The sequence below is a fragment of the Setaria italica genome, chromosome VI (assembly GCF_000263155.2).
Source record: "Setaria italica strain Yugu1 chromosome VI, Setaria_italica_v2.0, whole genome shotgun sequence".
Lineage (NCBI taxonomy): Eukaryota > Viridiplantae > Streptophyta > Magnoliopsida > Poales > Poaceae > Setaria > Setaria italica.
In genome coordinates this window covers 32,160,315-32,187,972 of record NC_028455.1, presented here as the reverse complement: position 1 = coordinate 32,187,972, position 27,658 = coordinate 32,160,315, and the positions used below count along the sequence as shown (strand labels likewise).

Sequence of the window (27,658 nt, the reverse complement as noted above, 5' to 3'; positions counted from 1 at the left end):
GCTCCGAACTACCAGTAAGTGAACCCTCTTTTTCTTTCTTTGTAGGATAGCTCTTTTTCAAAATTTCACAACATCAGGAATGAGTGCTGCAGGCTGCAGCAAATCAATTTTCCCTTTCATCTTCCCCTAACACGTCGGACCCACCTGTTGGAGTGTCAATACACTTTTTTTTCCTTCCCTTCTCTCTCCCTCTCCCTCTCCCTCTCCCTCTCCCTCTCCAACCTCTCATCTCCTCCAAGCCAATCTCCATGGGAGAGCAGTCACTAGGTAAGCTTCCGCAAAAATCACCGTTCAGAGTGACCTTGACATTGAAAGACGGATGCGGATGCTGGAATACCAAAGTCCCAACTAGGGTGGAGCGTTGGGCCTGCGCATCAAAATAGAAGTTTAGGTAGAGAAAATTAACCTGAGAAAGGGTAGAGAGGTAGACTTGCCTCATACGAAATTCCTTTTAGAAAGTGTGTTGCCTTCCCTTCGTTACTCCTTTTAGATTTCCTTGCCCTCTTTGGTTGACAGGAAGGAAGAAAAAGCTCGTTGAACGGAGCCGTGCGGGCAGCTAGCGCCCCTGGCCACTGTCCGACCGGCATCGGCTCGTTGCCGGCTTGCAGCGGCGCACGAACCACGGCCACATGGAACCCGAGCTTTCGCTGCCGTTTGGCCTCGTCTCGCGCCTTCGTCCCTTTCTCCAAAACGGAAGGAATCCTGGAAGATCAAAAAAAGCCTGCAGCAAAGCTGCCCCTGGCCACCCCTTGCACCGGCAAAAGCAACACGGTGAAATCGGCCGCGGTAATTTCACGTGCCTCCCCACCAACCTGCGCCGTGCGATCGGATATGCACGGCCGGCCGGCCGGCCGCCGGCCGGCCCCTCGCAGCTCGCACGCAGGAGGGAGGGTCCCACTCCCATCCCAAACCGACGTTGCGTCAGGAGCCAGGCACCGGAATCGCGACGAAAGATCTCGTATCAGACGGCCACCAATCAACTCCGGCGAGTCCGCCGGCCCAAATGGACGCCGCCGCTCTATGGATCACGCGCCGCGCCGCGGCAGGGCCAGGGGGCGGCCGCGGAGGAGGCTGGAGGCGGGCTGCTCGGGAGGAGCGCGCAGCAGGCAGCAGCACCAGGCGCACCAGCGGGTTCATGCACCCAACCACCCCACGTCGCATGACAAGTGGGTTCCCCAAGAAGCTCACTCCGCATGCGCACCCGGCGTCAGCCCGCGGCGATTCACTGCCTTTGGGCCCCGAAGAAGTCGGGCCCGCATGTCAGTGAGGTGGGGGGTGGCACAGCGAGTGAGGTTTCGACAAGGTGGTGGGAGGGGGAGGGGGGCGAGCATAAATCGTTCGTGGCCCTCCTCCTGCGCTGCCCACGTCGGCTTTGTTCATATTCATACCCTTCCGCTGCTCAGAGGGCGGTGTTGGTGTGTGGCTGCGGCTGCGGAGTTGGGGTTTTTGGGCGGAGTTGGGGTTTTTGCCTCCCGAGGAATCAGAGCTCCGGCGATGGGTTCCCCGCCGCGAGGCTAGGCGTGCGGCTGCTCGAATCGCGCGGCTCCGCGGAGGTACGCGCCCTCGACGAACCCGCCGCGCTCGGTTCTGCTTGCTCCGTGCGGATTTCGCGCCGCGCAGCCCGAGGGCGATCGCCTGGTTCGCGGCCGGGTCGCGAGGGGTGGAATCGGCGGGCAATGCTTGCTTATCTGCGACGGTTCTCGCGGGTGCGGGGGCTTTTGGGGGGCGAAATGATTTTTGTGGCTATTTTTTTTCCGGATTTTTGTTTCGTTGCAAAGTTTGGGTGCTGGGTGATCGGTTTGTTCCAGTGGGGTTGAGGCGCTTCCGGGGAGGAATTGGTGGGGAATGCCTGCGTTTTGCGGCTCTTTTGGTGCGTTTTCTGGCGGTTTGGTGGGGTTTTGGCGCACGCCTTGGGTGGAAATTTTTTGGTCTGTTTGATCTGGAGTTTTGATTTGGTCGGTTCGTAGGAACTACTAGTACCGTGCGTGTGGCCCAAGCGATTTCTAGTTGTTTTGCTTCAAAAAAATTTCTGCGTGCACTGTGAATTTTGCCTGTTTTGTGTGGTTGAGGGTGCCCGGGTGCTAGGGAGCTCGATCGATTGCCGCGGTACCCGGCTCCTGTCGACGGCTCCGACTTCACCGGCGCCTCCGCCTGCGGACTTGGAGCAGCGGCGGCGGGACGCGGTGGTTCCGTGGTGGTGCCTTTCCCTGGTTGAGCTGCAGCTCACCGGCGGCTTTCCCGCGCTTTGCCGGTGTCTCCTCGCTGTGATTCTCACTGGTTCTCTCCTGAGTTGCTTCGAACAGTAGCGGTGTTTGGTTTCCTAGGGGCGTGGGGTTCGTCGCTTTAGTTTTTCTTTCCGAAAATTTCTGAGTTAATGATCGTTCGTTAGGTCGTGGGTAGTATTAACGGCCATGTACCCGTGGCTGCATTTATGCTTGGAGTTGGATACTGGGAGATCCCATCAGTCTGAAGGCTTTATGATGTCGTAAATTTCCTAGAGTTTATTCACTCCCCTTGAGCAGAACTGGGTTGTTTGGTGGCCTGAAAATGCCAATGTCTCAATTGAATTTTGCTGTAAAGAGTTTATGCAAAACTGAGCCCAAGTTGTTATGCCTTTTTATGTTGTCAGCATTTTGACTTCCGGAGCTGCAGGGTGTTGGAATGTTCCTATGATTTTTTGCTTGTTAGTTAGAGTTCGTGCTTTTGGTGTTTCAATTTAAGTGATTTCGCTGAGGGCTTATGTAGCCCTTTTGTTGTCTCGTGCTGACTGAACAAGGAATAAGTGTCATGAATCTATATGCATATTGTCCTGTGTTCATGAACCTGAGTTGTGAAAGGAGCACTTGCTTATTCCAAAATGATGCTGAATGTGTACTATTTTGGTGCCTTAACAGGTTTCATAAAGATTAAAAAAGACATACAAGAATTTTGAGTTGTTGACTACAGGGATATGGCTCGGCATGCTGATGAAGAGACTTATTCCAATGTTGATTTAGTTTGTGCCCTATGTGATAATGGAGGTGAAATTGCAAGGTGTGTGTCCACTCTTCCTCTTTTTTATCTACTTTGAACCGAACTTCGCATCCAACATATGCGGATATGAAAAACACCCAGAACGCTCCAATCCATGACTGATTTAATCAATGGTAGAACTATTGTTATTACATTTTATACACACATTAGTTATTATGGTAAAAAACAGACTGTGGGTGTAAAATTTATTTAAAAGGGAATGTAATGGTATCTAGCTTTGTAGTTCTGTTTTACAGCTGCACTTCTATACCATTGCAGTTTGACAAGAATAAGATACATTGGCCTGAAATTTCCAGCTCTTTAGTGTAGCTGATTTGGACCTTTTTGCAGCCTCATTTAAAGTTATTTGACATGTGAGGTAACGAAATTGATGATTCACTGAACAATTCTTGGTTATGTTTGAAACTCGTTTCATTCTTTTTTTACCTAATATGAGTTTATTGTTTGTATATGATCTCAATAGATTCACTTTTCACCTTTATGTCCAACATTAATATCCTGTTTGTAGTCGTCTGCTGTAATTTTTGAAGAGAACACACACCAAATTCTACTTGTAATGGCATGTAACATCAATGATTATCTTTTCATGTTAGATAACACCCTCTTGTAATGTTCATTCACTGTTTCTGATTCATGAAGTGGGCTTTTTCTACGATTTCCTGCAGCTGTGAAGGCAGGTGTCTGAGGTCGTTTCATGCAACTAAAGATTCAGGCGACGGTTGTGCAACCTTAGGCTACAGCAGGCAGCAGTTCAATGTACCTATCATGATCCTTTCACATTGAACAAGTTAATTTATTGACTTAATATATCGTCTAATCTGCTGTGGGCATCCTTTGATGAATTATGCGTATTTACAGGCGATGAAAGTTTTTATGTGCAAGAATTGCGAGTACGAAAGATATCAATGTTTTGCTTGTGGGTGTTTGGGTTCAGCTAAAACTAATCCTCCCGAGGTTAATCCCTTTCGCGAAAAATCATTCATAGACTAATTGGCTGATAACTTTAAAAGTATAATTATAAAATATGGTATTATTACTAATGCTTCTTTCTGTTGTACCATCAAATGCTTCTCAAGGCTTTTTGTTTAACATCCTTATTTCTTTTAGGTGTTTCCATGTGCTTCTGCAACTTGTGGTTACTTCTATCATGCTAAATGTGTTGCCCAGTTACTCTTCCCTGAAAATGAAGCCAAATCAACTGAGTATACATCAAAGATAGCCAGTGGGGCTAAATTTGCCTGTCCGCTCCACAAATGTGACATCTGCAAGTACGGTGAAAACAAAGAGGTTAAGGAACTGCAGTTTGCTGTTTGTCGGCGGTGCCCGAAGGCATATCATAGAAGATGTTTGCCAAGGCATTAAACACTTATTTTTCATTGTTCATATTTTCCCATAGAAATTTGCATTCCATCTACAGTCATCTCAATATATATTTACCTATCCACAGGAACATTGCCTTAGAGGACATCACTGAGAGTGGTCAATGTGTTTTCCAAAGGGCATGGGAAGATCTTCTTCCCAACAATCGTATCTTGATATATTGCCTGTATGATTTGTTTTCTGCAGTTAATTAGCTCTGCTAATTTGATTATTAACCAATGAGTTTCTGACTAGACTTTATTTGTCCAGGAAGCATGATATTGATCCAAAACATAGAACCCCTGCAAGAAATCATATCAAGTTTCCTGAGGATCCTGCTGCTATCAAGAAACCTGCTGCTATCAAGAAACCCCTCAGTTATGTAAATGGAATGAACAAAAAGATAGTGAAGATACGGCGTATTGATGAGCTTCCTTCTGCTCCATTGCCTGGTGTTAAAAGATCTTCTGGTATGGTGAAACGTTCTTCATTGGGCAATTTTATGAATAAAAGGAGGAAAGTGCCCGTGTCTGGAGAAAAATCTGTAGTTATGGAAAAACCAGTAGTTATGTCAAAGCTCCCATTTAGCTCATTCCCTGAGATTGACAGATACACTGATATGAGGTAAGGCTATCCCTCTGTTTACTGCTGTTTGTTTTCGTTTTCTCTATCACTCAGATCTTTTTATTCTCTTGAACGGATAACTTTGTTCTTCAGATGCATTTCTTCAGTTACGAAATAAAGTTTTGATGGTGTCAACTTTCCACACACAAAATTACTGGAATCACTGTAAAAAGAAACTCCAAGAACAACTATGTATATACTTTTTTTTTTGAAAACTTATGTATATACTTTTGTTGATAACTCTGTTAATTCAGTGTTTGCATGTTTTGGAGGTTATGAGAAGTCAATGAGTTATGTTTGTTAGCACAGTGGGTGCTCAGTTTCTTTTGCTTTAAGATACTTCTGAATTTGTGTATATTTGTTTCAGTTTTATTAAAAAACCTAAGATTTGCTCTGTGCTACTGTCATGTTACACAAGCGGAACTGTCATTTATTACAAGCTTAAGAAGCTTTAATGAGTGAAAAGCTATGCTCAAAGCTCTCGGATCATAACCATCATGTTTATTCTGTTTATGATTATTTCTGTGCCAATTATCATATCAAATATTTTGTGTGAATGCAACCGTGGCATTATGTGGTTCCAGTATTTGTTCGAGTTGTGATTTCTTTAATACTGCTGTACCCCTTTTCTTTCCACGATCTGCATCCACTGACACCGCCCTTCTCTCTAGAATATATGAGTTTGCACAAAAAACTTCAGCTGCTATTACAATGGAGGATGTACAAAAAAAACTAGTGGTACCATCTACACATGCACCACATATGCATAATGCCGATGACATTACACTGGGAAAGGTGGAAAGATCTGTTGAGGTACTCTGCTATACTTAGAACCGAAAAACTGCCGTGGATTTGGTTGTTTCTTATGTGTTTTCTGTGCAGGCTGTTAAAGCTGCTCTGCATATGCTGGAAAATGGTGCATGCATAGAAGATGCGAAATCTGTCTGCGCACCTAGTGATCTTTTTCAACTTGCAAAGTGGAAGGTACAAGGAAATGATGGAATTTCCTCCTGGTTGCTCTGTTTTTCTTACACAAATTATGGTTTAGTACTGTTGTTTTACAAATACACATCAATTGATTGCATCCATATATTAATGTACTCATGTTCTAGTTCTTATTTTTTAGACTACTTGACTTGGTTACCTTATTACTACCATGAAGACTGTAAGAAGTAAAAGGCATCAAGCATCGTTTTTTCTAGAGGGGTTATTACTGAAACATTGAGATAAACTGATTACAACACTAGATAGTCGTAGAATATTTTTTATTGTGTATAGTGACATATGCAAAGGTGCCATGAGTGGTTAAGCCTGGTGAAACATGACATTTTTTGTGTTAATTTTAAAGTTTAATATCCATTATAACGTGAGCTATTGTCCACAGAACAAGTTGAACATATTTCTCGCACCGTTTCTTCATGGCATGCGCTATACATCTTATGGGCGCCACTTCACGAAACTGGATAAACTCCAGCTGGTAGGTGCAACTATTAGTGCTTAAAACAAGACATGATTATCTTTATGTTGTACTTGTCGATCTTTTCTTTTCTGTTCTCTTGGAAGCAATGCATCACACTAGCACTTTGGGATAGCATTATATCATGAACATTTACAGGTAGACATGTGGTTGGACTGACAAATTGGCATCCATACTCCAAAAACGAATTTGGAACATAATTTGAACATTCTTTTTTCCGAGTACATGTAATATGATTGCCAGTTTGGTTTGGAGTTTAGGATCACTCAGTTTTGATAAGTTTTGACATCACTGTTAAATTATAGCCAATTGCAAACTTTGTACTCCCTCCGTCCCAAATTACTATTCATTTTGGCATTTCTAAGTACATAGCATTTGATATGCACCTATACATATACTATGTCTACATACATAGCAAAAGTGATGTATCTATAAAAGCCAAAATGAATAGTAATTTGGGATGGAGGGAGTACTTGTTATGTGAAAAACGACTTGTACACTGTATTCCAATTTATAGTAGGTAATAAATTCAGTGGAGTTGAACATGTTTTTGTAAATTGATTAAGAGCATTGATATAAATGATAGTGTCTTCTAATGTAGGCCAATGCTTTTCTACACAACTGGAATATTGGAATCCACATTGAATGTTTGTCTTCAGTGAATCATTTTGTTGCATTTGGATACTGCACCTTGAATACGAGAATTGAACAAAAAGCTATTGTGGTTGTAGGATCAAATAATCCTTATCTAAAACCACTATTCTGTAGTAGCTTTGGGAAGAATTTGATGCAAGGAACAGGAACCTTCCTAGGTCAACTTAGGTGTGGTTCCATTTATAATGTTATATATATAGAACAATGTACAACTGACAGCAGATTTATTCCGTGTTATACTGGTACTTTTTACACATAGCTTTTAGACTTCAGGCTAATTTCTTGTTAACCATTTTGGAACTGACTTTAATGTATGCACTACTTCAATTCCTTTTTTTGAATGCAGTATCTTTTTGTGCTATTAAAGCAACTCCTGTAAATATGTGCAGATTGTTGATAAGCTACAGTGGTATATTCAAAGTGGCGACACGGTAAATATCTTCTCTCATTTTATCATGTAAATTTGGCTGGCCCTTGTTTAGTTATAGTATAAGATTGGGTTCTGATGAATGTATAAGCTATGTGCTGCCTTGTGATCCTTTTTTTATATTTTCTTTTTTCATGATATATGCAATACATTTTGCTCAGTTCATTTGATGAAGGAATATTCTCTGACGAAGAAAAGGCTATTGCACATGATATATTCTATCCATAATGAATTATGACTCCTAGGTCTAGGTACAGAATGATGACTCTGGCAATCTAGTATATAGCTGAAAAATGTTGGAAAATAGCAGTACTTAAGAGAAACATTGTCATAGGTGGCAGTTCTTCGCTTTACGAGAGAGACTGCAATTTTTACATCTTAGTTCAGTTTACAATAAACTGCAAACAACTTTATGGGCCACATGTAGGTTAATCACCATGCTTCTATTTCATTGCAGATATTATAGCATGTTTCTGTTATTTGAATATCTTGCTTTAATTCATCTTTGTGATAATGGTTTTGATGCTCAAGGAAAGAAGCTTGTTGATTTCTATCCCTGCGTTCATTTTACACGAGCTTTCAAAATTTACTGTTCAGCAGAACTGATCACAATAGATAACAAATGCCATTTGTCAATGAACCTTACAGTGCCGTCTATTGTTATTCTTTACAGGTTGTTGACTTTTGCTGTGGTTCAAACGATTTTAGCTTGTTATTGAAGGAAAAGTTAGAAGGTTCTGGAAAAAATTGCTTCTACAAAAATTATGATCTCATTCAACCAAAGGTAGTACACCTGCAATTTTTTGCATTGGCTGTTTTTTTGTTTGTTTAATCGTGTCTTTAATATTTAACAAACAGTCAATCAACCATCTATGTTGATGTTTAAGTTTTGATTAAGGTACAGATTAGAGAAGGCCTCAATTAGAACCTGATAGCTTTTGCTGCTTCCTTTCAAATCTTGCTCTGTTAAAATGATCTAGCACAGCTGACATGTAGAACATTATCTTCAATTTTCTAGAACGATTTTAGTTTTGAGAGACGAGACTGGATGACTGTTCAACCAGATGAATTGCCGACAGGATGCCGATTGGTATGATCACAGTAACTCATGAATTGCTCTCATCCCATTGGAGACAGTGTCTCAGCTATTTATGCTCAACACCCGTTGTAATCTACAGATCATGGGGTTAAATCCTCCCTTTGGTTTTAAAGCCTCTCTTGCAAACCAGTTCATCAACAAAGCCCTCACTTTCAAGCCAAAGCTTATAATACTTATTGTTCCCAAGGAAACTGAAAGGTGTCCTCTCTCACTATATATCTGCATTTTTTCTGCGGCAATTGATCTCTAATACCATTTTTGATGTTGGATAGATTGGACAAAAAATACCCACCATATGAGCTAATATGGCAGGATTCGCAGCAGCTCTCGGGAAAGGTACTTCTGGACAGTCTCCTTGAGATAGATCTTACCTTCAGAATGCTGCTATATTGTTAACTGACACTTTCTGTTGGCAAATTATGTAGTCATTCTATCTGCCCGGATCTCTTGATGCTGAAAACAAGGTGATGGAACAGTGGAACATGTCACCACCTCCGCTTTCTCTGTGGAGCCGTAGTGATTGGGCTAAGAGGCACTCAGAGATCGCCAAATCAATGGGGCACCTCCCCAGCGAAAATGCATTCTCTGGTGATTGGCAGAGGGAGGTAGCTGATGGTCCGTCTGTACCAACCGCAGGGCATGTGGAGACGGATGATGCAGAGGGTGCAGGCATCCCGCCCGCCTCTGTTTTGGAGCAGCTATTGTCTGACACATACCATGACCCAACAAGTTCACTAGGGGACTACTGGAATGATACCAATGGCCGATCAAGGCAGCCTTGCAACTATGAAACCCCAGGAAGGAGTGATCCGACCTATGCGCATCTTCTAGAAATGGGTGTCGGATCCGATATGAGCATTTCACTGTCAGAAACTGATTGTGAAAGACAAGATCAAGCTTCATCAATCTCAAAGCATGGAGACACCGACTCCCAAGCCTGTAATGCTGTTGGAAGTGCACTGCCAGAGGAACCAGCTGCTGCTGCTGATTGTGACGAGGTAACATCAGCTGCTGGTCCATACCATTTGCTTGAAGATTCATCACAGGCAGGTGGACACACAGCTGGAGTTCAATATTGGAGGGTGGAAGACTCTCCAATCCTGGAGGAGGGTGAGCTGAGCGATGCACCAACGGTGGACAGGCCTGCAGCTGGCATGCAGCATCAACTGACGGAAGACACTACACCTCCAGAGGTGACACCCGAAGCTGACTCCCCGTGTGAGCAGCCAGAGGAGTCGCGGCCTGCAGCCAGACATAATGCTAGAACTCTGCCACCAAGAAACACCTTCCCCGGACTGCGCTTTCGGCAAGGTTGCAACACCTCTCGTCAGTTCCTATCCCAAGGCATGGGACATCCGGCGGTCCATCAAGGGCCATCAAATGGTTGGATCGAAGATGATGATTACTAGATTACCGAAGAAAAAAGAAGCCCACTTTTGCTTGTGAATGACCTGCCTGTGAGATCGTTACTGTGTTGTGTAGGTGATAGCTGCTAATGTGCCTCAGTTCATCTTAGGTTTGAGCTAGTTATGTTCTACGGCCGGCTTTAGAGTACGCTGAGGTTCTGCATTGCTTAGGTTAATAGGGTTGGTTCCGATGTTGTCATTGGCGCGTTGCTTTTTATAACTGTTGCCTTCATGCCCTGCTTAAGCTGGTAAGTGGTAACTTTGTCTGAGAAAACATCCTACAGTGGACAAGATTGCTGTGAGCCCGAGACAGCAGAAATGAGAAAATGAATGAGTTCTTGTGGACAGCTTTCTCTCTATGCTATCCTTGTATGGTTCATGGTTGGTTCCATGTTCCGACTTGCATTCTGAACATTCTGTGTTTCTGTTAGTATACTGCAGGACAAATAGCATCGCCTAACGGCAGAGCTCTTGGCAATTTTAAGCTTTGTTTGGACTTCGGAATGCTTGGATTCCTTTCAGGCTCCGCGAATATGGAATGTTTTGTAGGAAAGAGTGAAAGACTGCACAAATCCCAGTGAAATTTCATGTTTTACAAGCAGACCTGAGGGCGACATCTTGAATCAGAACTGGACCGAGTGCAGTGGGTGCCTTTTCAACATGGCGAACAAGGCAATCCCCTGCACTGCAATCCGTGCTGTTGTCCATTGCGTTTACGTACCTCCAGGCTCTCGGAGGCACGGAGACCACCGGTGGTTGCTGCTCCAACGGCACGCTGGATGGCACCATGGTCCATGGGGATGGGCGCGTGCGTCGGAATAGAAGCTGCCGCGCGCCGGGCTTGGGTGGGCGGGCGCCATCGGTGGAAGAGCCGGGCCGATGTCGTGGGACTCGGTCCCGGGAACGCCCGACCGGCGGCTCCGGCCATGGAAGACCCGCACGTGCGAACCCACCCGAGACGGCGACGATCGGCGGTGGCTGGCTGGCCGGGCGGACGAAATGACCGCAAGGCCCCCCCGGGGTGTGTGTGATGCGGCGGGGCCGGGGGGCTGCACGTGATGCGGCGCAGAGGCGAGGGAGTGGCGGGTGGCCCCCGGCGTCGGAGGTCAAAGCGGCCGTGGCCGTAGGCGGGCCTGTCACGGTGTCACCTGTGCCGCGCGTGGTGCGGTGCACGGTGGACCAGGGGCCTGATAACTCTGCCTTGGGCTTTGCCGCTGCCCTCCTCCTCATTTGTAGTTGTGGAATGGAGGCTGAAATGCTTATCGTTCCTTTTCAATTTACGTCAGGAGTCCCTTGCAAATTGCAATACTCTTTCAAGTGAGGGTGAGCATGGTGAACATAGTGATGTGGACCAATTTAGCTGTTGAAGAGAGAGAATCCTTTCTATCTTGAGCAATTTTGCAACCTCTTTTTTGTTAATGCTGCACAATGTTTTTCCATGTCTTTTCTCCTAAAGAAGAACAAGTATCCACATTTTTTATCGTTAAATCATAACATTAAGATCCACGACAACCATATATTTAAAAGTTCTTTGCTTTTTTCTTTGTCACTTGTAAGCATTGTCACCTCTTCAACCCTCTTTTTATGCGTGACCTTATAATACTTTACCATTTGGAGTTGTCACCAACACTACCATAGATTCCTATATGTGGCTAGCACTGTTTTAGATATCGTTAGCCTGACTATTCCATAATCTGAATAGTCGTATTCAAGTCAAAAGCAAGGGTTAGATCTCTTGAGAGCAGGGGCGTAGCCAGTAGGGGGACCAAGGGAAGCCATGGCTCCCTTATGGCTCATATATAACCTTATATACAGATGTATCTACAAAATAATTGTGTTGAATGCTTAGGTGTTTGTGCTCTTTTGTTACATGGATACCATTATTTGGCCCCCTCTTTGATAATTTTCTAGCTTCATCCCTGCTTGAGAGCAACCCTAGAGAATCCAAAAATGGTTGCATAATATTTGGACATATATAGATACATGTGATTGGTAGTTAATCTATATTTATAAAATTTTGATGACATCTTTATTGGATTCATGAAGCATAGATGACAAATTTTTTAAAAGTAGTATAGAAGAATGATTGGATGATATGATATTTTCTCATAACTTTGACATGCTCAGAAACTCAGACTGCCGTGCGAAACCTATGAAACAAGGTGGTGCTTTCAGAGGAAAATATAAAATGGCTGGGTTTTACACATGTTATTCTTCCAAAATTACTGGCTGGTGCTTGACCCCACATGCAAGGTGGATGTCATGGTCAACAGCACATGCCTATTGTTCCATGAATGCTAGCTTTTCCTAAACAGAGATTTGAAGGGCAAAACAAAAGTCACCGCTGCTATTTGCTAAGCCTAACGGCAAAAGAGAACTTCGTGACTTCATGCCTCCTTTCACTGTGTAGGAAAGATGGAAGAATGGGCCCATGTGTGAGCGTGGAAAAAAGGCACTGTTTTTTCACTTTTGGACCACTTCCATCTCTTTGATCAACAAACCAAAGCCTTAGAGCTCCGTTCTTCGGTTAGCTACTTGTGGGAACAATCTTCTTCCTTATCTCTCTTTATGAACTTAGATCTTCTGCATCTGTACGTCTTCCACTCCGTCCTGGGAGAATGCAAACAAGCAAGATTTATCCTACTCAAACAATTAGAGTTGGAAATTTGACTTTTGAGTCAAATAATTTTGTTCATGCAATGAATGAACCATGATAGGTTTGACAATATTTTTAAAATTATCAATTTACTACAAGTTATGAGTCAATGACTCGGTTTGTCAAATGTCTAAATTTGGTAATTATAGTTGATCTTTTTACATGAATCGATAGAACTACCATTTCAGTTTCAGTGTCTCGAGTCAGGTTTTTAAAGCTCTATTTGGATTGACTAGAGTTTATAAAAACTGTTTTTGTAAACTCTATCTGATCTAAATAGGACAATTTATAGTCCATCCAATAATAATCTAACCATTTAGCTTTCTATAATCCCGCAATCAGCCTAGAAAACAAGGCTCCAAAAAAAGTCCAATTTTTTACTAGCCAGTTTTTATAATCCAACTTTTAACCATCCATAAGCCATAAACCAGATTTTCATAATCTCTACCTAATCCAAACATGGCCTATATATATATATATTGATCCTAGATGTTAGGCAAAGGACGAAACTACCGATATGCTATGTTGTACGTGTGTACGTCTTCTGTTCATGGTTTAAGCTTTGAATGAGCGGATCGTGTAAATGTTCAGGTGTGCCACATGTATGCACCCACAGAAGATCCTGGTGTGAGCCCTTGCTAACTCGCTACGTTGTGTGTTTAAAAACCTCTAGTATTATAATCTACCGCGCACTGGCCTCTAGTGCAAAGAAACCTTCCCTTCCCTCTCTATCCCTCTCTAACACACACGCTTTCTCGGTGCTTTCTGAGTTAGCAGCAGACTCACCAGGACATGAAGAAGAAGAAGAAGGATGAGGAGGACGGCAATGCTGCCACCACCTCTTGCGACCTGCCGTCTCTTCTCTACCGCCGCCGTTCCTCGCTCCCCGTCCCGGAGAGGCCGTCGCTCCGGTGACCTCTTCTTCCTCCTCGCCTTCTCAGTTCTTCGGAGCAAAGCCATGGAGCTCGTCGTGCGAACCAGCGGCTCGACGGATTGAGGAGAGAGTTCTGGCGAAGAAGAAGCCGTGATTCACGATACGGATTTTGGCATGCGGGAAAGCCAGGCATTTTTCTCAATTCAGAGTCGTTTTCGCTTTCCTCTCCTTGGTGATTGTTGCTGCTTTTGTTGTTCCTTTAGCTTCTTTCTTCAAACTATTTGTAGCTTTGTCTTTTACTGTTTCAAGAATATTATATATCGATCACTGGAGATCGAAATGGTCCTATGGATTCTCTATATCTATGTATAAAGTCATGATTTAGCAATATGTGGAGCTCAATCAAGTGCAATGTTACATTTTACAAGTCTAATTTTTTTCGATATGCATTTTTTAGATATTGATGCAATATTCTTGAGTGATTAGCTTGCGAAATCCTAAACCCTGCCTCTTCTCTTCTTTTTTTTTTTGAAGAAAACAGGAGGGGCAAGCCCCTATATAAATAAAATAGGAAATACAAGTGTGTTACAAATAAATAAACATGCAAACAGAAGAGAAAACAACTAAGAGAGAAACCAAAAAGGGAAAATTACAGGGCTTCAAGCCAGCTCTCCATTTGGGGCAAAAGACTATGCTTTGCTCTGTGAAGTAGAAGAGCGAATTCAGTTATGAACTTGTTTCGGCAATCCTCTATCATAGGATCGATATCATTAAAGATCCTGTCATTCCTTGTTATTCAGATGCACCAAGTCATTAGGATAATTATTTCCATGGCAAAAGATACGTTCAATTGCCGTTTAATTCTCTTGAGGATTTGCAAGATTGACATTGTAGATATCACTGTGATCCCAATAGACACCCAACAAACCCTTGCAAAATTGCACCGTAGGAAGAGGTGAGTAACCGTTTCTGTCTTCTAAAGAATACATAAGTCACAAGTGTAGGATTTCAAGGTCATGCCTTTCTGACGTAGGAAATCCCTTGTATTTACCCGATCCTTGAGAACCAACCAGAAAAAAACTTTATATGCTTTATTTCACACTTTGATTTCCACAGCCACTGGAATATGGGATGGACATTTCTGATACCAATTAAGGACTTCTAGGCTTTAGCTGCTGAGAAGTTTGGATTGCCCCACATATAAGACCAAACATCAACATCACCATGATATTGTCCGTTTTCAATCAAAGCTTGAACGTCAGAAAACTGTTGATCAAAGCCTCCTCTCTTCTTCCTACTCTATCTTGTTTGTTTAGATTTGTGATGCAATGCAGTTACTGTGTACTGCATGCACATATATAATTCCTGATTCTCCATTCATTTTTCAGTGCCAAGCATTTCTCGTGCAGAACAAGATCTATCTACAGAGCAGTACTGAACACATTTTTGCAGTGCCAACTTGATACGTCTTGTTCCTGCAAAGAATCATTGAGCAAACATTATGTGCAAGTACTTTTTGTCTTTTAGGTGCCTTTTTGCGTGCAGTCTTGAGACTCTCCGGTCTTGTCCAATGGACCATCCCAGCACTTCGCCTTCTGTTGGGGGATGGATAGCTGCTATGATTGAGCAGTGATTTGCTGATGAGAGCCAGTTTTTAGAATTATTCATGTAGCTTATATGAGGTCTTTTTTAGCCAATATTCTTCTTGTTTGTGTTTGAATGCGTTGATGGCGTACAGCTATACACCTAAAACTTGTTTGTGCCCTAACAACCACATAATAATGTGCGTATATATAGACTATTCCTTTGCCCTTCTTATGTTGCATCACATCCCTGTCAGTGACAGGTTGACATCAGCACTGTTCATACTTCCCTTTTCCTGTTACCCCATGTAGGCTCTTTTTGACCGGTCAATTCACTCAACTTACCTGAATTGTACGCAACTTAGAACTTCTTTGGCTCAATGCACTCAGTGAACTTGTTCTGTACCAAAATAGTCTTCTGAAATGCAGCAACTACATATTCCTTTTGAACACACCACTACTATAGCAACTAATTATTCTTTTTTTTTAAAAAAAGCATTAAAGGACATGAATTTGGTTAGGTTGTTCAACAAATTCAGCAACCTAAATATGCTTCTGAAATGTCTTCCAAACAGATATTAGCTTAGACTAAATTCCTACTTAAGCCCAAGAAGAATAAAAAAATCACACGAGCACTATTATGCAACCAGACTAAGTACTGCAACAATAGCCTTGCTGTCCTCGGGATTCGCGCACTCTCCCGACCAAGGCCATGTTTAGTTACTCCCAACTTCCAACTTTGACACTATGCAAAAAGAAGATTCCCCATCACATCAAACTTGCGGTACATGCATGGAGTACTAAATGTAGATGAAATTAAAAAGTAATTGCACAGTTTTGTTGTACTTTACGAGACGAATCTTTTGAGCCTAATTAGTCAATATTTGGACAATAATTCACAAATACAAACGAAACGCTACAGTGTGCTACAGTGCTGTAACAGTAATTTGGCACCTCCCAAATTGGCCAACTAAACAAGGCCCAAGCTCGCGAGGAGAAACTATATACAAAGTGCAGAGACCCCGTAGGCCGTAGCATATGCAGCACGAAACGTGGATCGGCATTAACTAGTAATTAAGGCGTAACGATGGCGTCGCCGTCTCGACCGCCTTTGTTTAACCGATTACGATGCGTGCCTGCGTTCTTGCGCTGCCGGTTTTGACTTCAGGTTCAGGATCTGCTGCGCTACTGACACCGCCGCAGGAAAATCGGTAGCGTCCTAGCTAGGGGTTGCAGACCTGAGACCTGGAAACCGTTCTTTGCTTGCCCTTATAGCGTTTACACTATTACTCGGTTTAGGCCGGGATAGTCTAGTCCAACACTCCAACGTGCTCCATTTCAGTCCCAATCGATCTTTCTCTCTCGCTCTCACTACATGTCGTTTGTGCAAATTTTGACCATCTTGGCCTGTCTTGTCGTAGAATTTAGTTGGGTTGGTTTTGACAGATGGATCAATCATTGCTTTCCAGTTTGCAGTACAAAGTATACACACATCTTGTCGAAGCTGTAGCTCAAAAGTTTCTCATGGCTTTCAACAGAGACCACATTGACTTCCTGCCGTCCACCACGGCCGTCTCCATCAGCAGCGCCGTGGCGATGAACGAAAAGCCAAGGCTTCCATAGCTCTTTCATCATCCCCGTCATGTCTCACACACTCGCGCTTTGACAACGAACTGACCTCGCTTTCGTACGTGCCAGTGTGCAGTTTGGCGCGGAGAAGGAAAAAAGCCTTGAGGGCAGGCGCGGAAAAAGCTCTTTTACACACGCCTGCAGCTTTCCCAAGCGGGTAATAGTCGTTTGACTGAAAGATAGGCTCAGCCGACAGTGCGAGTAGTAATGGATAAGGGGCGGCCTACATGCACGAACAGAAAACACAGTGATCTCTTCAGTCTTCAGTTCACCCTACAATTTCAGCAAAAGAAGGCAGGGATTCTACACAGTAGCAGACTGATTGCTTTTTTTTTGAATTGAAAAGGAGCAGACTGATTGTGACTGAGCAAAAGAATCAAGACAATGCAACTGGCACACATCAATGATTTGCATAGGTTTTAAACATGCAGAGATGAGATACACTCGATGCAATAATCCGCTGTTGATTGTTGCGGTTGCGAGCCCTATGATTGATGGCTGTGCCCGCGTGGTGGTCCGCCGAACATTTCACTCGCGAATCATGCAGACGCGTGACCGGAGGAGAGATCCCCGGCCGGGCGCCGCGGCTGCAGGCACGTCGTCCCTGATGGCGACGGGACTCCGGGCTCCCCCAGCGGCGAGGGGACGCGAAAGAACATGGCCCTTTGAGCTTACATGAGAATGGCCCTGTTTGTTTGGGCTTACATGAGAATCGATTGTCTGGAAATTTAGATTTCTGAAAATCTGCTGTTGAGAGAATCTGCTGGCTAGATATGGGTGATTACATGTTCTAATTGTAAAATGACCTATATACCCCTGTGGCTAATGATAGCTCATTTGGTTGATGAGTATGAGCAAAAGATAATTTTATCAATATTTTTGAAGTTTGTGAAACACAAAATTTAATAAAATAATTATTTGTGGCCCTGTCATCTCTCTATTTTTCTATTTTTCTTATTTTTTATTACTCGAGGCTTATCTTCTTCCTCACCTGGATGGTGCACTAGGCTTCTTCGTATGTTCCTCTCTTCCCTGACCTCAAAGCTACCCTCCGCCCTTGGTCAAAATTCATCATCTTTGTTAAATTCTACATCAATTACTCGCAATTGAAGCTCCGTTGATGTACTATAAACCCATTTTACTACTCATCCACGTAAATCCATGGAGGTACTAGCTGAATCTGCATCTGCAGGCCTCAGCTCACCGCACCTCCAATGTTCCACTAAAGATAAAGATCTTCATGTGGCAAGTGTGCAATGACAAAATTCAGTCTGCGGAACATCTAGCTAAACGTAATTGGCTTGGGGATATCGAGTGCAAAATGTGTTGGAGGCTAGAAAGCACAGATCATATAATATTTGAATGTGCCATGGCACAGTTTGTCTGGTGCTTTTGCAAAGATGTTTTTGAATGGCAGTAGACACAAAAACAGTTGAAGATTTTCAAGAGAGGGTGCAGTGTTAGATGGGATGGATAACAAAACCAGATCATTCTATGTCTTTCTCTTCAGCTGCATAAGCTGGAACTTATGCCTATTAAGAAACGATTTTGTTTTTAATAATGTAGTGGTGACCCCTCCTAACGTAGGCATATATCGTATAATTTCATTCATGCAGAGATGGCGATATTGAGCAAGGAGGAGGAGCGACGCCGGCTGGACGAGGAGACACAAAAATTAAAGCTTCGCCTCTCCTTGTTGCAGTCTGAATGATGTTTGGAAAAGCACAGGATCTGATAGACACTTAGCTTTGTCTTGCAGTGCTTGCCCAGTAGAACATGTTTTGTTCTTTTGTTCTTCTGTAATAACAGTTTAGAGGGAGTGACCGCGGTCCCAAACGGGATGAATATTCCCGTGACAAGAGGGCGTGGCCACAGCCCACAGCACCCCCCAGACCGGCGCCGCCTGTCTGCCGCTGTACTTGCGCCCCCGGCATGATCGGCCAGCGACACGCGCGCCCCGGCCCGTCGGTGTGAGTGGATCCTGAACGGTTGCGTCGTTGTCTCTGGCGTTCGAGACTTCGAGTTCGAGACCATGGACGGCGAGCGATCCGGCGAGGTGAACAGACTGAACTAGGAACAGGAGCGACATGCGAGGTTCAGAAAAAGGAATGGCAAAAGGAAGACTGAAAACAGGAGAAACGAATGAGCTCCATGGTTTTGTTCCCCTGGTGTGGATCGAGTCTGGATCTGAAACCTGGCACGGTGATTCTCAGTTGAGCCCTCGGCCTCCATGAATTTTCTCAGGTTTTTTGGGTCTCGGTTTGGCTGCGGATGAACTGAAATGCATGGATACGGGGGGTAGCGAACGCGTTCCCGGCGAGCAGCCCGCGCCCGCGGGCACCGCACGGAGCAGCGGCCTGGTGGCACGGCGGCGCACAGGCCGCGGACGGGCGGCGCGCAGAGCTTGCTCCAGTTGCTAATGGGGCTTGTGACGGGAAAACAGCAGCAAGTTCATGCTCCGATTGTAGAATCCACAAATGAATGAACTCGTTGGTGTAAACATCTCGAGCCATATACAATTCCAGAGTTCCACAGGAAACACAGGGAGAAAAAATTGAAATACCAAAAGCTACATGATCCTATTCAACATCAACACTTTGAATAATCAGGCCCGTTACCCTGGCTCAACCTCTATATCAAAAGCAATGTAAATTTTCAGTGACTCACCTAAATGCATTACACAGGGAAAGCAAGCTATGTTATGCAAATGGCAACGGCCAAAATTGCCGGGCTTCAGTTTCTGAATTCTGACAGGAACTAGCTGTGTTTCCTACACGGAATCGACCGGGACCATCTTCACCGCGGCGGCGATCGGCATGCCTATGAAGCCGATGAAGATGGAGGCGATCCACTGCGTGAACGTGAGAGGGGTCGTGTTCGCGAAGCTGCCGAGGAACTGGATGATGATGAACTGGAAGACCACGGTGCTGCCGAGGACGGCGGCGAACACGTTGTTGTCTAGGATGCCCTCGAAGACGTTTATCCTCTCCATCTCCCTTGAGCTCACCTCATTGAAAACCTGCACAGTTCAGAAAAATTTACTTGAGCTCTGCACGATAAAATTGAATGAAAATTTGCTTATTCTCTTGCGTATTCTCTTGCATATTCGATAAAAAAATTGCTTATTCAGTATTTGCGAACATTTGAAACTTCTAGTAATCAACTAATCATACTTTGCCAGATCAACTAATCATACATTTTTTTGACAGTGGAAAGTATCAAAGTACTGCTTTCAGCCTTTCTTAGTAGGGATTCTGTGGAATAATCCTATATTTTTCTGATATTAAGTTCTTTGCACCAAGTAATCTCAATTATTGTAGCTTAGTATTTTGCTGAAACCTTGTTAGTTATTCATAAGGAAACTAATGCCATAATTCCAGCAAGAAACACGAAGTAAATCCAACGGGCCTTATATATATATGGCCAAATACAGAAAAAAACAAATGCAAGAAGAACTTACGCCACATTACCTGGCAGAATACGAAGCAGTTGAAGATGATTGTGTTCAAGACTAGATCGGAGTTGTCACCCTTGATTCCGAAGAGCCATTTCCCTTCAGCCTGCAGATACCAGATCACAAGGAACTGGTAGATGGCCTGTCCCATGATGTTCCTCCACATGATGTTGCTGATGAAGTTTCCTTTCCTCCCAACCGGAGTTCTCTTCATCAGCTCATTGTTTGGAGGTTCTGTGGCCAATGCTAATGCGCCTAGTGTGTCCATGATCATGTTGACCCAGAGCAATTGCACAGCAGTAAGAGGAGCACTCCCTTCATGAACACGCAGGGTACAAGAACAGTGAGAAACAACTTACGGAACAAACAGATTAGAAGTTCAATTCGTTTAAAAAACTTAGGAAGTTCAAAGATTTGCTATATTAGTATAATGACACAAATTATGATTATACGAAATATTGTTGCAAATAAATAGGGACCATTCTGGTATTTATATCATAGATGAACTTGCATTGTGGCAAAAAAAATTGTAAAAGAAAAAAAATCAGCTTTCCGAAAAGTACCTATCAAGCAAGCCGAGGAGAAGTTTACAACGAGAGCAACCACATTTACTGTCAGCTGAAACTGCACAAACTTCTGAATATTGATGTACACTGATCGACCCCATTTAGCAACAGTGACTATAGTGGAGAAGTTGTCATCAAGAATGATAACATCGGCACTCTCTTTTGCGACCTTCACACAAAGATAAGGAATCATATTGGAGCTGTGTATGGATTTTTTTTGGAGAGTGGATGATAGTTCAACTCATAGTATTACTCTTCTTATAGATGTTACACTGATGTCAAAAGAATAGTGCAAGAAAAAACATGCTGAAAATTATAGCTACCAATTACATTGCTACTTTGCATAAACTCAATATTTGTCATACTTTTAAAAAATAAATTCTAGCATTTAATTTATGAAAATGAGATAAATATAGTAGTACCTCAGTTCCAGCAATGCCCATTGCAAGCCCAATATCAGCTTCATGAAGTGCAGGTGCATCATTTGTGCCATCACCAGTCACCGCGACAACTTCATCAAATGTAGTCCGAAGATGCTTGACCAATGTGTGCTTGTCAAGTGGCGAAGACCTTGCCATCACCTGACTCATGAAAATCAGAGCACATTGACAGATGACCTCAGAAATGGTAGGCAAAGGTAACTAGCACGTCGACCAACTCACCTGTATTTTCGGTATCAGTTCCTGTAATTCTTCTTCACTCTTGACTCTGAAGTCTGGTCCTTCAATGGCAACGCCACCTTCAGTCAAAATGCCGCATTCCCGCGCAATCGCCTTGGCCGTGTTGATGTTGTCACCCGTAACCATCCTGACGGTGATGCCTGCTGACCTGCAGATGGCGACCGATTCCTTGACGCCAGGACGGACAGGGTCCTTGATCCCCACAATGCCAATGCAGGTGTACCCATCCATTGGAATCTGATCGTTTGCCGAGAACCCCTCGTCGACGTCGATGTAGGCAAGGCACAGCGTGCGAAGCGCCTCGTTGGCGAAGCTGTCAATGGTAGCCTTTAGGTGATCCACGGTTGCGCCGTCAAGCTCGACGACGTTGCCGTGCTCGTCCATGTACTTGGTGCACGATGCCAGGATGATCTCTGACGCGCCCTTGCAGTGAGCTCGCAGAGCGCCGCCGGGGAGCTGGATGACCACCCCCATCCTCTTCTTCGCCGAGTTGAACGGCTCGACCTTGATGAGGGTGCTCGCCTTGCGGACGGTGGAGAAGTCACCGCCCAGCGACAGCCCGAACTCCAGGATGGCGGTCTCGGTGGGCGTGCCCAGTATCTCGCGCTTGCCGTCCTGGTTGACGACGACGTCGCCGCCGGTGTTGTTGAAGATGGACTGCAGGAGCATCGCCACGACGGAGCTCGGCAGGTCGGAGGTCAAGGTCTTGGTCTCCGCCGATGAGCTGCCCACGTCCTTGACCTTGCCGCATATGCAGGCCTTGACGACGGTCATGTGGTTGGTGGTGAGCGTGCCGGTCTTGTCGCTGCAGATGGAGGTGGCGGATCCCATGGTCTCGCAGGCGGCGAGGTGGCGGACGAGCGCCTTGTCGTTCATCATCTTCTTCATGGCGAACGCGAGGCTGAGCGTGACGGCGAGCGGCAGGCCCTCGGGGACGGCGACGACGACGATGGTGACGGCGATGGCGAAGAACTCGAGCAGCTCCAGCGCGTCATCCCCGGTCCAGCTGAAGTAGGAGCCGTCGGAGACCTTGCGCCAGAATAGGGCCTGGGTGAGCACGGCGAACGTGACGACGGCGAAGATGAGGCCGATCTTGCCGATGATGGTGGCGACGCCGTTGAGCTTGACCTGCAGCGGCGTCTCGTCGTCGCCGCCCTCGCTGAGGGTGGCCATCAGCTTGCCCCACTGCGTCCTCATGCCGACGGTGGTGACGAGCATCTTGCACGAGCCGTCCTGCACCTTGGTCCCCGACAGCAGGAACGGGTTCTCGGCGTTGACGGCGACGGGCTCGCTCTCGCCAGTGAGGCTCGACTCGTTGATGAGCAGCGAGAACCCGGACACAAACAGCCCGTCGGCAGGCACCTGATCTCCAATGGAGAGGTGGACGATGTCGCCGACGAGGAGGTCGTAGATCGAGAGCTTCTGCCGGTACCCGCCCCGGGTGACCTGCACGGTGATCTTCTTCTTCTCCTTGTCGAGGTCCTTGAACTGCAGCGACTGGCGGTAGTCGCTGGTGGCGGTGACGAAGACGACGAGGAGGATGCTGGCGACGATGCCGAGCCCGTCGTGCGCGCCGTGGGGCCAGCCCTCGGTGGCGACGCCGACGAGGAGGGAGACGAGCGCGCAGGCGGCGAGGATCATGAGCGTCATGTCCTGGAGCGCCTCCCACACGAAGACCCAGAAGCTGCGGGGCTCGGCCTCCGCGAACCGGTTGACGCCGAAGAGCTCCTGGCGCGTAGCCAGCTTGCGCGCCGACGCAGGGAGGCCGTCGGACGCCGATGTGGAGAGCTTGGACACGACGCCCTCCACCCCGCCGTGGGACTTGAGGCGCTTCACGTCGTGGCTCTCCACGACGGAGCTCAGCTCCTCCGCGCACACGCCGAAGCCCGCCGCCGCGACGGCGGCGGGGACCGCGTAGTCGGCCTGCGGCGGGAGGCCTGCAAAAATTGGGAGGATTCTTGCTCGGTGATCTACAAGGTTATCTGGCAAGGGGAGGTTGATGGACGAAATGTGTGTATACCGTGGATGAACTGGAGCGCGGCCTTGGAGACGAGGACGGCGACGCGGAGCTTCTCCTGGTTGGAGCGCTTCATGGCGGCGGCCTCGGAGCGCTTGTCGAGGTTGGCGGTGAAGCGGAACCGCCGCGTGGGGTTCTTGACGACGCCGACGACGCTGCGCCATCGGCCCAGCGCCTCGTCCGACGAGTGCTTCGCCTTCACGCCCCCAAAGTTCTCCTTCAGGTAGCTCTCCATCTCGACTGGCTTCCTTTCTACCGCAGCTAGGCAAACCAAGCTCCTCTTCCTCCGCCCCAAGCTCTTTCCTGGAGGGGCGACGGATCAGAACACGCGCCCGTGAACCGGTGGTGGTTTCATGGAAGCTATCGGTGTGAGTGGAGCGGAGGAGGGAGGGTGGTGGTGGTGGTGGCGTGGCTAGCTGGTGTGATGGTTTGTTCGGGGATCCGCACGAGACGGGAGGGGAGAGCGAGTGGCACCTCCTCGTCCGCTCTTGCAATCCCGCCGCGAAATGAGCGGGGCGCCGAGGCCACGGATCGGTGCCGCTGCTTCGCGCCTTCGCCGGCCGTTGGCTCGCGCGCGTGTCACGGCGAGCGGCACGCTGCCGGACTTTGGGGAAGCGGGCCGCTCGGCTGATTGCTGGGCTTACCATCTGGGCCGGAACCCACGTAGAATATTGTGATTGCACGGCCCGTATCGTGCGTGGATCGCTCCACGGTGGATGGGCTGCTGGCTTGGTGAGGACCTGTGGGCCCGGGCCGCGCAGCCATTTGAACGAATCGCCCGAAACTCTGCGCACCGACAATAATTCTCTCCACACACACACGGGACAGCATGTCAGCAGCAACAATGTCTGCCGCGTCGTCTCGTTGCAGCTTGCAATGTGTACAACTGTGGATGATGGCTGAAGGCCAAAGGATCTGCTCCTGTTTGAGCAACTCCAACAACGCAATCATATCCCTTTTCTAAGTTAAGGCCTCGTTTAGTTGCCTGATTTTGGGTGTTCAAGATCACTGTGCTACCACTGTAGCAAACTGTAGCGTTTCGTTTGTATTTGTACATTATTGTCCAAATATTGACTAATTAGGCTCAAAAGATTCGTCTCGCAAAGTACAACAAAATTGTGCAATTAGTTTTTGATTTCGTCTACATTTAGTACTTCATGCATGTACCGCAAGTTTGATGATGAAGAGGAATCTTCTTTTTGCATAGTGTCAAAGTTGGGAGTTTGGAGGAACTAAACAAGCCTTAAAATTTGATAAATCCACTTGAAAATCACGCTAACCGAAAGACCAACCTATCCGACTTGCAAAATATTGCCCCACGCTGACCAAATGACAAATATGGATTCCACGCTGACCAAATGACAAAGTTGGTTAGATAGTTAAATGAAGGAAAAAAAATAGCCATGCTGTTGGAGTTGCCAAGGATCAACACAGACGATCTGGCACATGCTCTCTTCACGACATGAGGCCAGGGATCAACACATTTTTTTTATGTTCGAACCCGTTTGCTTTTTGTTAGCATACCAATCACAGTCAATGATTAAAACTTTAATAATGGATGAATGAGTATTTCTTCTTCCGAAAATTACTACTGTCGGAATAAAGCTCAATTCTCTTTAGAAAAAGGTCAATGAAAATCGACAGGCAAAATGTAGTAAAACCTACAACATGAATACATGATATTCCTTCTAACTCTCCAGTTGTTCTTCAAACTGTAAGCTCATCAGAAACTGTCTGTCGCGCGACGAAATAGCAAGGAAATCCTGTCCTCACCGTTCCCTCTGTTCACACTCACCGTCACTCGTCTCATCATCAATCATCATCCTCATCCACCTCATCATCCCACTCGCTTCTCGCAGGGATGATGAACACGTCGGACTCGTCAGGCGACCTGAAGCTCACCCGCCTGGACACGCTGTGCTGGCTCCTCATCGACGCCCTGCTGACGACGGACACGCTCTCGTCCACGGCCGGCGAGTACCCGCCCTCGGAGCGGTCCTCGTCGGAGAAGTCATCCAGGTTCACCGGGCACACCTTCGGCGAGTTCCACCGCGCCGGCGTCCCCTCAACCTCCCAGCTCGGTGGCGGGTACAGGATCTCCTCCAGGGTGAGCTGCCTCGCCTCAGTTCCCGCGGCCGCGAGGCTGTCGCCGTGCCCTTGGCTCTGCAGGCAGCTCGGCACCACCCTGTCCAAGATCACCTTGAGATGGCAAGAATAACAGCACTGTAAAAAGCACATCTTTTTTCTCCCTTCCCTCATCCGGAGGATTGGCGAACTGGGGCGGTTAAAGAGAATGAACACCTCTGTTTGGTGTGCCAACATGTGCATATATGTGCATGGCCAAGAGAGAATGCATATGGAAGGTGGATCAGCCTTGGAGACTAAGATGGTCGTGCTGTATAAACTAGGTTAGTAAAAGAAATCTTGGACATGCCGTGGTGATTATAGCAAGGGTCAAAAAGGGACAAACATGTTGCATAGTTAGAACCTAGGCTAGTGTGCTTTGTAAATTATGGATAGTTACTTGCTGCTACTGTTGTTGTCGTCATTGCAGCCAACTATGAAGTATACTTATAGTCCAGATTATGATTGAAGTTTTCTGAAGATTGAATAACTCTGAAATCCTATCAACAGATGTGATAACGCAAAATTGTAATCACGGAACTTTTGATGCTATATAATCCTGTACAAATAGGGATATACTCATTGTCATCAAGGAACTTCAGGAGGAAAATTAAAAGAAACGTGTCTTATTGACCAAACATTCTTGTTGTTAACACCACTCGTTTTGCACAAGTAACTAGATTCTAGAGTGATAACTGACAAACATTCTTCTTGTTTATACATCTCCTGACTTGGCATGATACTCTTGGAGCGTGAAAAGCCATGATAACTTGCCAGAAGTTCAGTGCCAACATAGAATTCATAGATGCAGTGGTCATTATATTGGATAGGGAAAAAAGCTCATGGGACCAGAAACGTGAATTCATAGACCTTTCTATTCCTTGTCGAAATGAAGTCAACCGATACTAGTCAATACTTAAAGTAAAGAACTTGTTGAATGTTGATAATCTCAATCATTATAACTCCACCAGATGACCAGGGAGCATGCATATCTGAAATAATGGAACTGCTTGGTGCTTCCAAAACAAGAAATTAATCGAAACAAAAACTCAGTATCCAGTGACAATGGTGATTGGCGAACTAATGGGATCAGGGTCAGTATATCACAATGGGAGACATTTAGTTACAGAATCCAATGATCCCTGTTTACACATCACAGATTAGCAGCAAGTTGGAATTTCTGTACTGTACAAATTTGGATACCCGTAGGGCCGACGGACCACGGAGGCAGAAGCACAGGAAACACCGTTGCTTCTTTTAAGTAGATATCAAGAGGCAAGAAAGCACAAGAAACAAATGTTTAAGGCTCAGGCTGGCAGGTAAGATATTGGGACAGTCTATCTACCCCCATCTTTATTCTGAAGAGACGGCTCAACAGGAGTTCCATCACTGGTTCTTCATGGAGGTTTTCATAATTGCCACTTGGCACATTTGGAAACAAAGGAATAATCTCATCTTTGAAGGGAAAAGACCAGCAGTACAAGACTGGATGTCTAATTTTGTAGATGAGGCTAGACTTCAAGCCCATAGAATCAAGGAAAACAAAAAGCAGACCTTTCTTAACTAGGTCAACAATGTACACATTTAACCCTAGCTCTTAGCTTTCTTTGAGGTCTTCCTGACGGCTTTTTATTTTTTGGGCAATATGGAGCCCTTTGGACACTTGTCCATGTACAGTATTTTTTCCTTTGCCTTTTTAATATATATCTTACCACAGTGGGGGTCTCCCCCGCTGTATAGTTTCAAAAAAAAAAAGATAAGAACAAGGCACACTGAATTACTATTTTGCTTAAGTTAGTGAAGCAATGACACGTCTACAGTTGACACTATAAATTTGAGTAGGTATTCAAACCACAATGGTACCCAGCCTGTGCTGCAAGTTACAGCATTAGAGTGACAAGAATTGTCGACACTTTAGGTATTCAACCAACACATTTTGAGCTGCTGATACATGATAGAACCTGTGATCTAAGTTGAGCAACCAGTTCTGCTCCCA

General features: G+C 45.5%; 2 protein-coding genes and 1 long non-coding RNA gene across 3 annotated transcripts; 2 read left to right on the top strand and 1 right to left on the bottom strand.

The window, feature by feature from the left end:
* Positions 1–3,696: 3,696 nt before the first annotated feature.
* LOC105914612 lies at positions 3,697–4,380 on the top strand. Its single transcript, XR_002678302.1, has 3 exons — positions 3,697–3,789; positions 3,892–3,987; positions 4,141–4,380. It is a non-coding gene; the product is annotated as an uncharacterized LOC105914612 (long non-coding RNA).
* Positions 4,381–4,493: 113 nt separating this feature from the next.
* On the top strand, positions 4,494–10,414 carry LOC101764647 (protein ENHANCED DOWNY MILDEW 2-like). The gene is made up of 11 exons (XM_004973776.2): positions 4,494–4,579; positions 4,663–5,016; positions 5,688–5,829; positions 5,899–6,000; positions 6,401–6,493; positions 7,537–7,578; positions 8,248–8,358; positions 8,593–8,664; positions 8,753–8,871; positions 8,946–9,009; positions 9,099–10,414. Exons 2-11 carry the CDS (start codon positions 4,784–4,786, stop codon positions 10,080–10,082), a joined length of 1,962 nt encoding a protein of 653 aa, XP_004973833.1. The 5' UTR covers positions 4,494–4,579; positions 4,663–4,783; the 3' UTR covers positions 10,083–10,414.
* Positions 10,415–19,400: 8,986 nt separating this feature from the next.
* LOC101764236 (calcium-transporting ATPase 2, plasma membrane-type) lies at positions 19,401–23,788 on the bottom strand. Its single transcript, XM_004973775.2, has 6 exons — positions 23,542–23,788; positions 21,504–23,458; positions 21,264–21,422; positions 20,839–21,010; positions 20,292–20,590; positions 19,401–19,840 (listed from the first exon to the last, which is right to left on the bottom strand). The coding sequence occupies exons 1-6, from the start codon at positions 23,771–23,773 to the stop codon at positions 19,592–19,594; spliced, it is 3,066 nt and encodes a 1,021-aa protein (XP_004973832.1). The 5' UTR covers positions 23,774–23,788; the 3' UTR covers positions 19,401–19,591.
* Between the last annotated feature and the right edge of the window lie 3,870 nt (positions 23,789–27,658).

Bases quoted from the DNA above. Each gene is read 5' to 3' on its own strand.
- LOC101764647 (XM_004973776.2), top strand. From the start codon at position 4,784: ATGAACAAAAAGATAGTGAAGATACGGCGTATTGATGAGCTTCCTTCT. The intron at 6,001-6,400 runs GTACAAGGAAAT...TATTGTCCACAG, and splicing joins TTCAACTTGCAAAGTGGAAG to AACAAGTTGAACATATTTCT. The intron at 8,872-8,945 runs GTGTCCTCTCTC...GATGTTGGATAG, and splicing joins GTTCCCAAGGAAACTGAAAG to ATTGGACAAAAAATACCCAC.
- LOC101764236 (XM_004973775.2), bottom strand. From the start codon at position 23,773: ATGGAGAGCTACCTGAAGGAGAACTTTGGGGGCGTGAAGGCGAAGCAC. The intron at 21,011-21,263 runs GTACTACTATAT...CTTTGTGTGAAG, and splicing joins TGGGCATTGCTGGAACTGAG to GTCGCAAAAGAGAGTGCCGA. The intron at 19,841-20,291 runs GTAATGTGGCGT...TGAACTGTGCAG, and splicing joins ACTGCTTCGTATTCTGCCAG to GTTTTCAATGAGGTGAGCTC.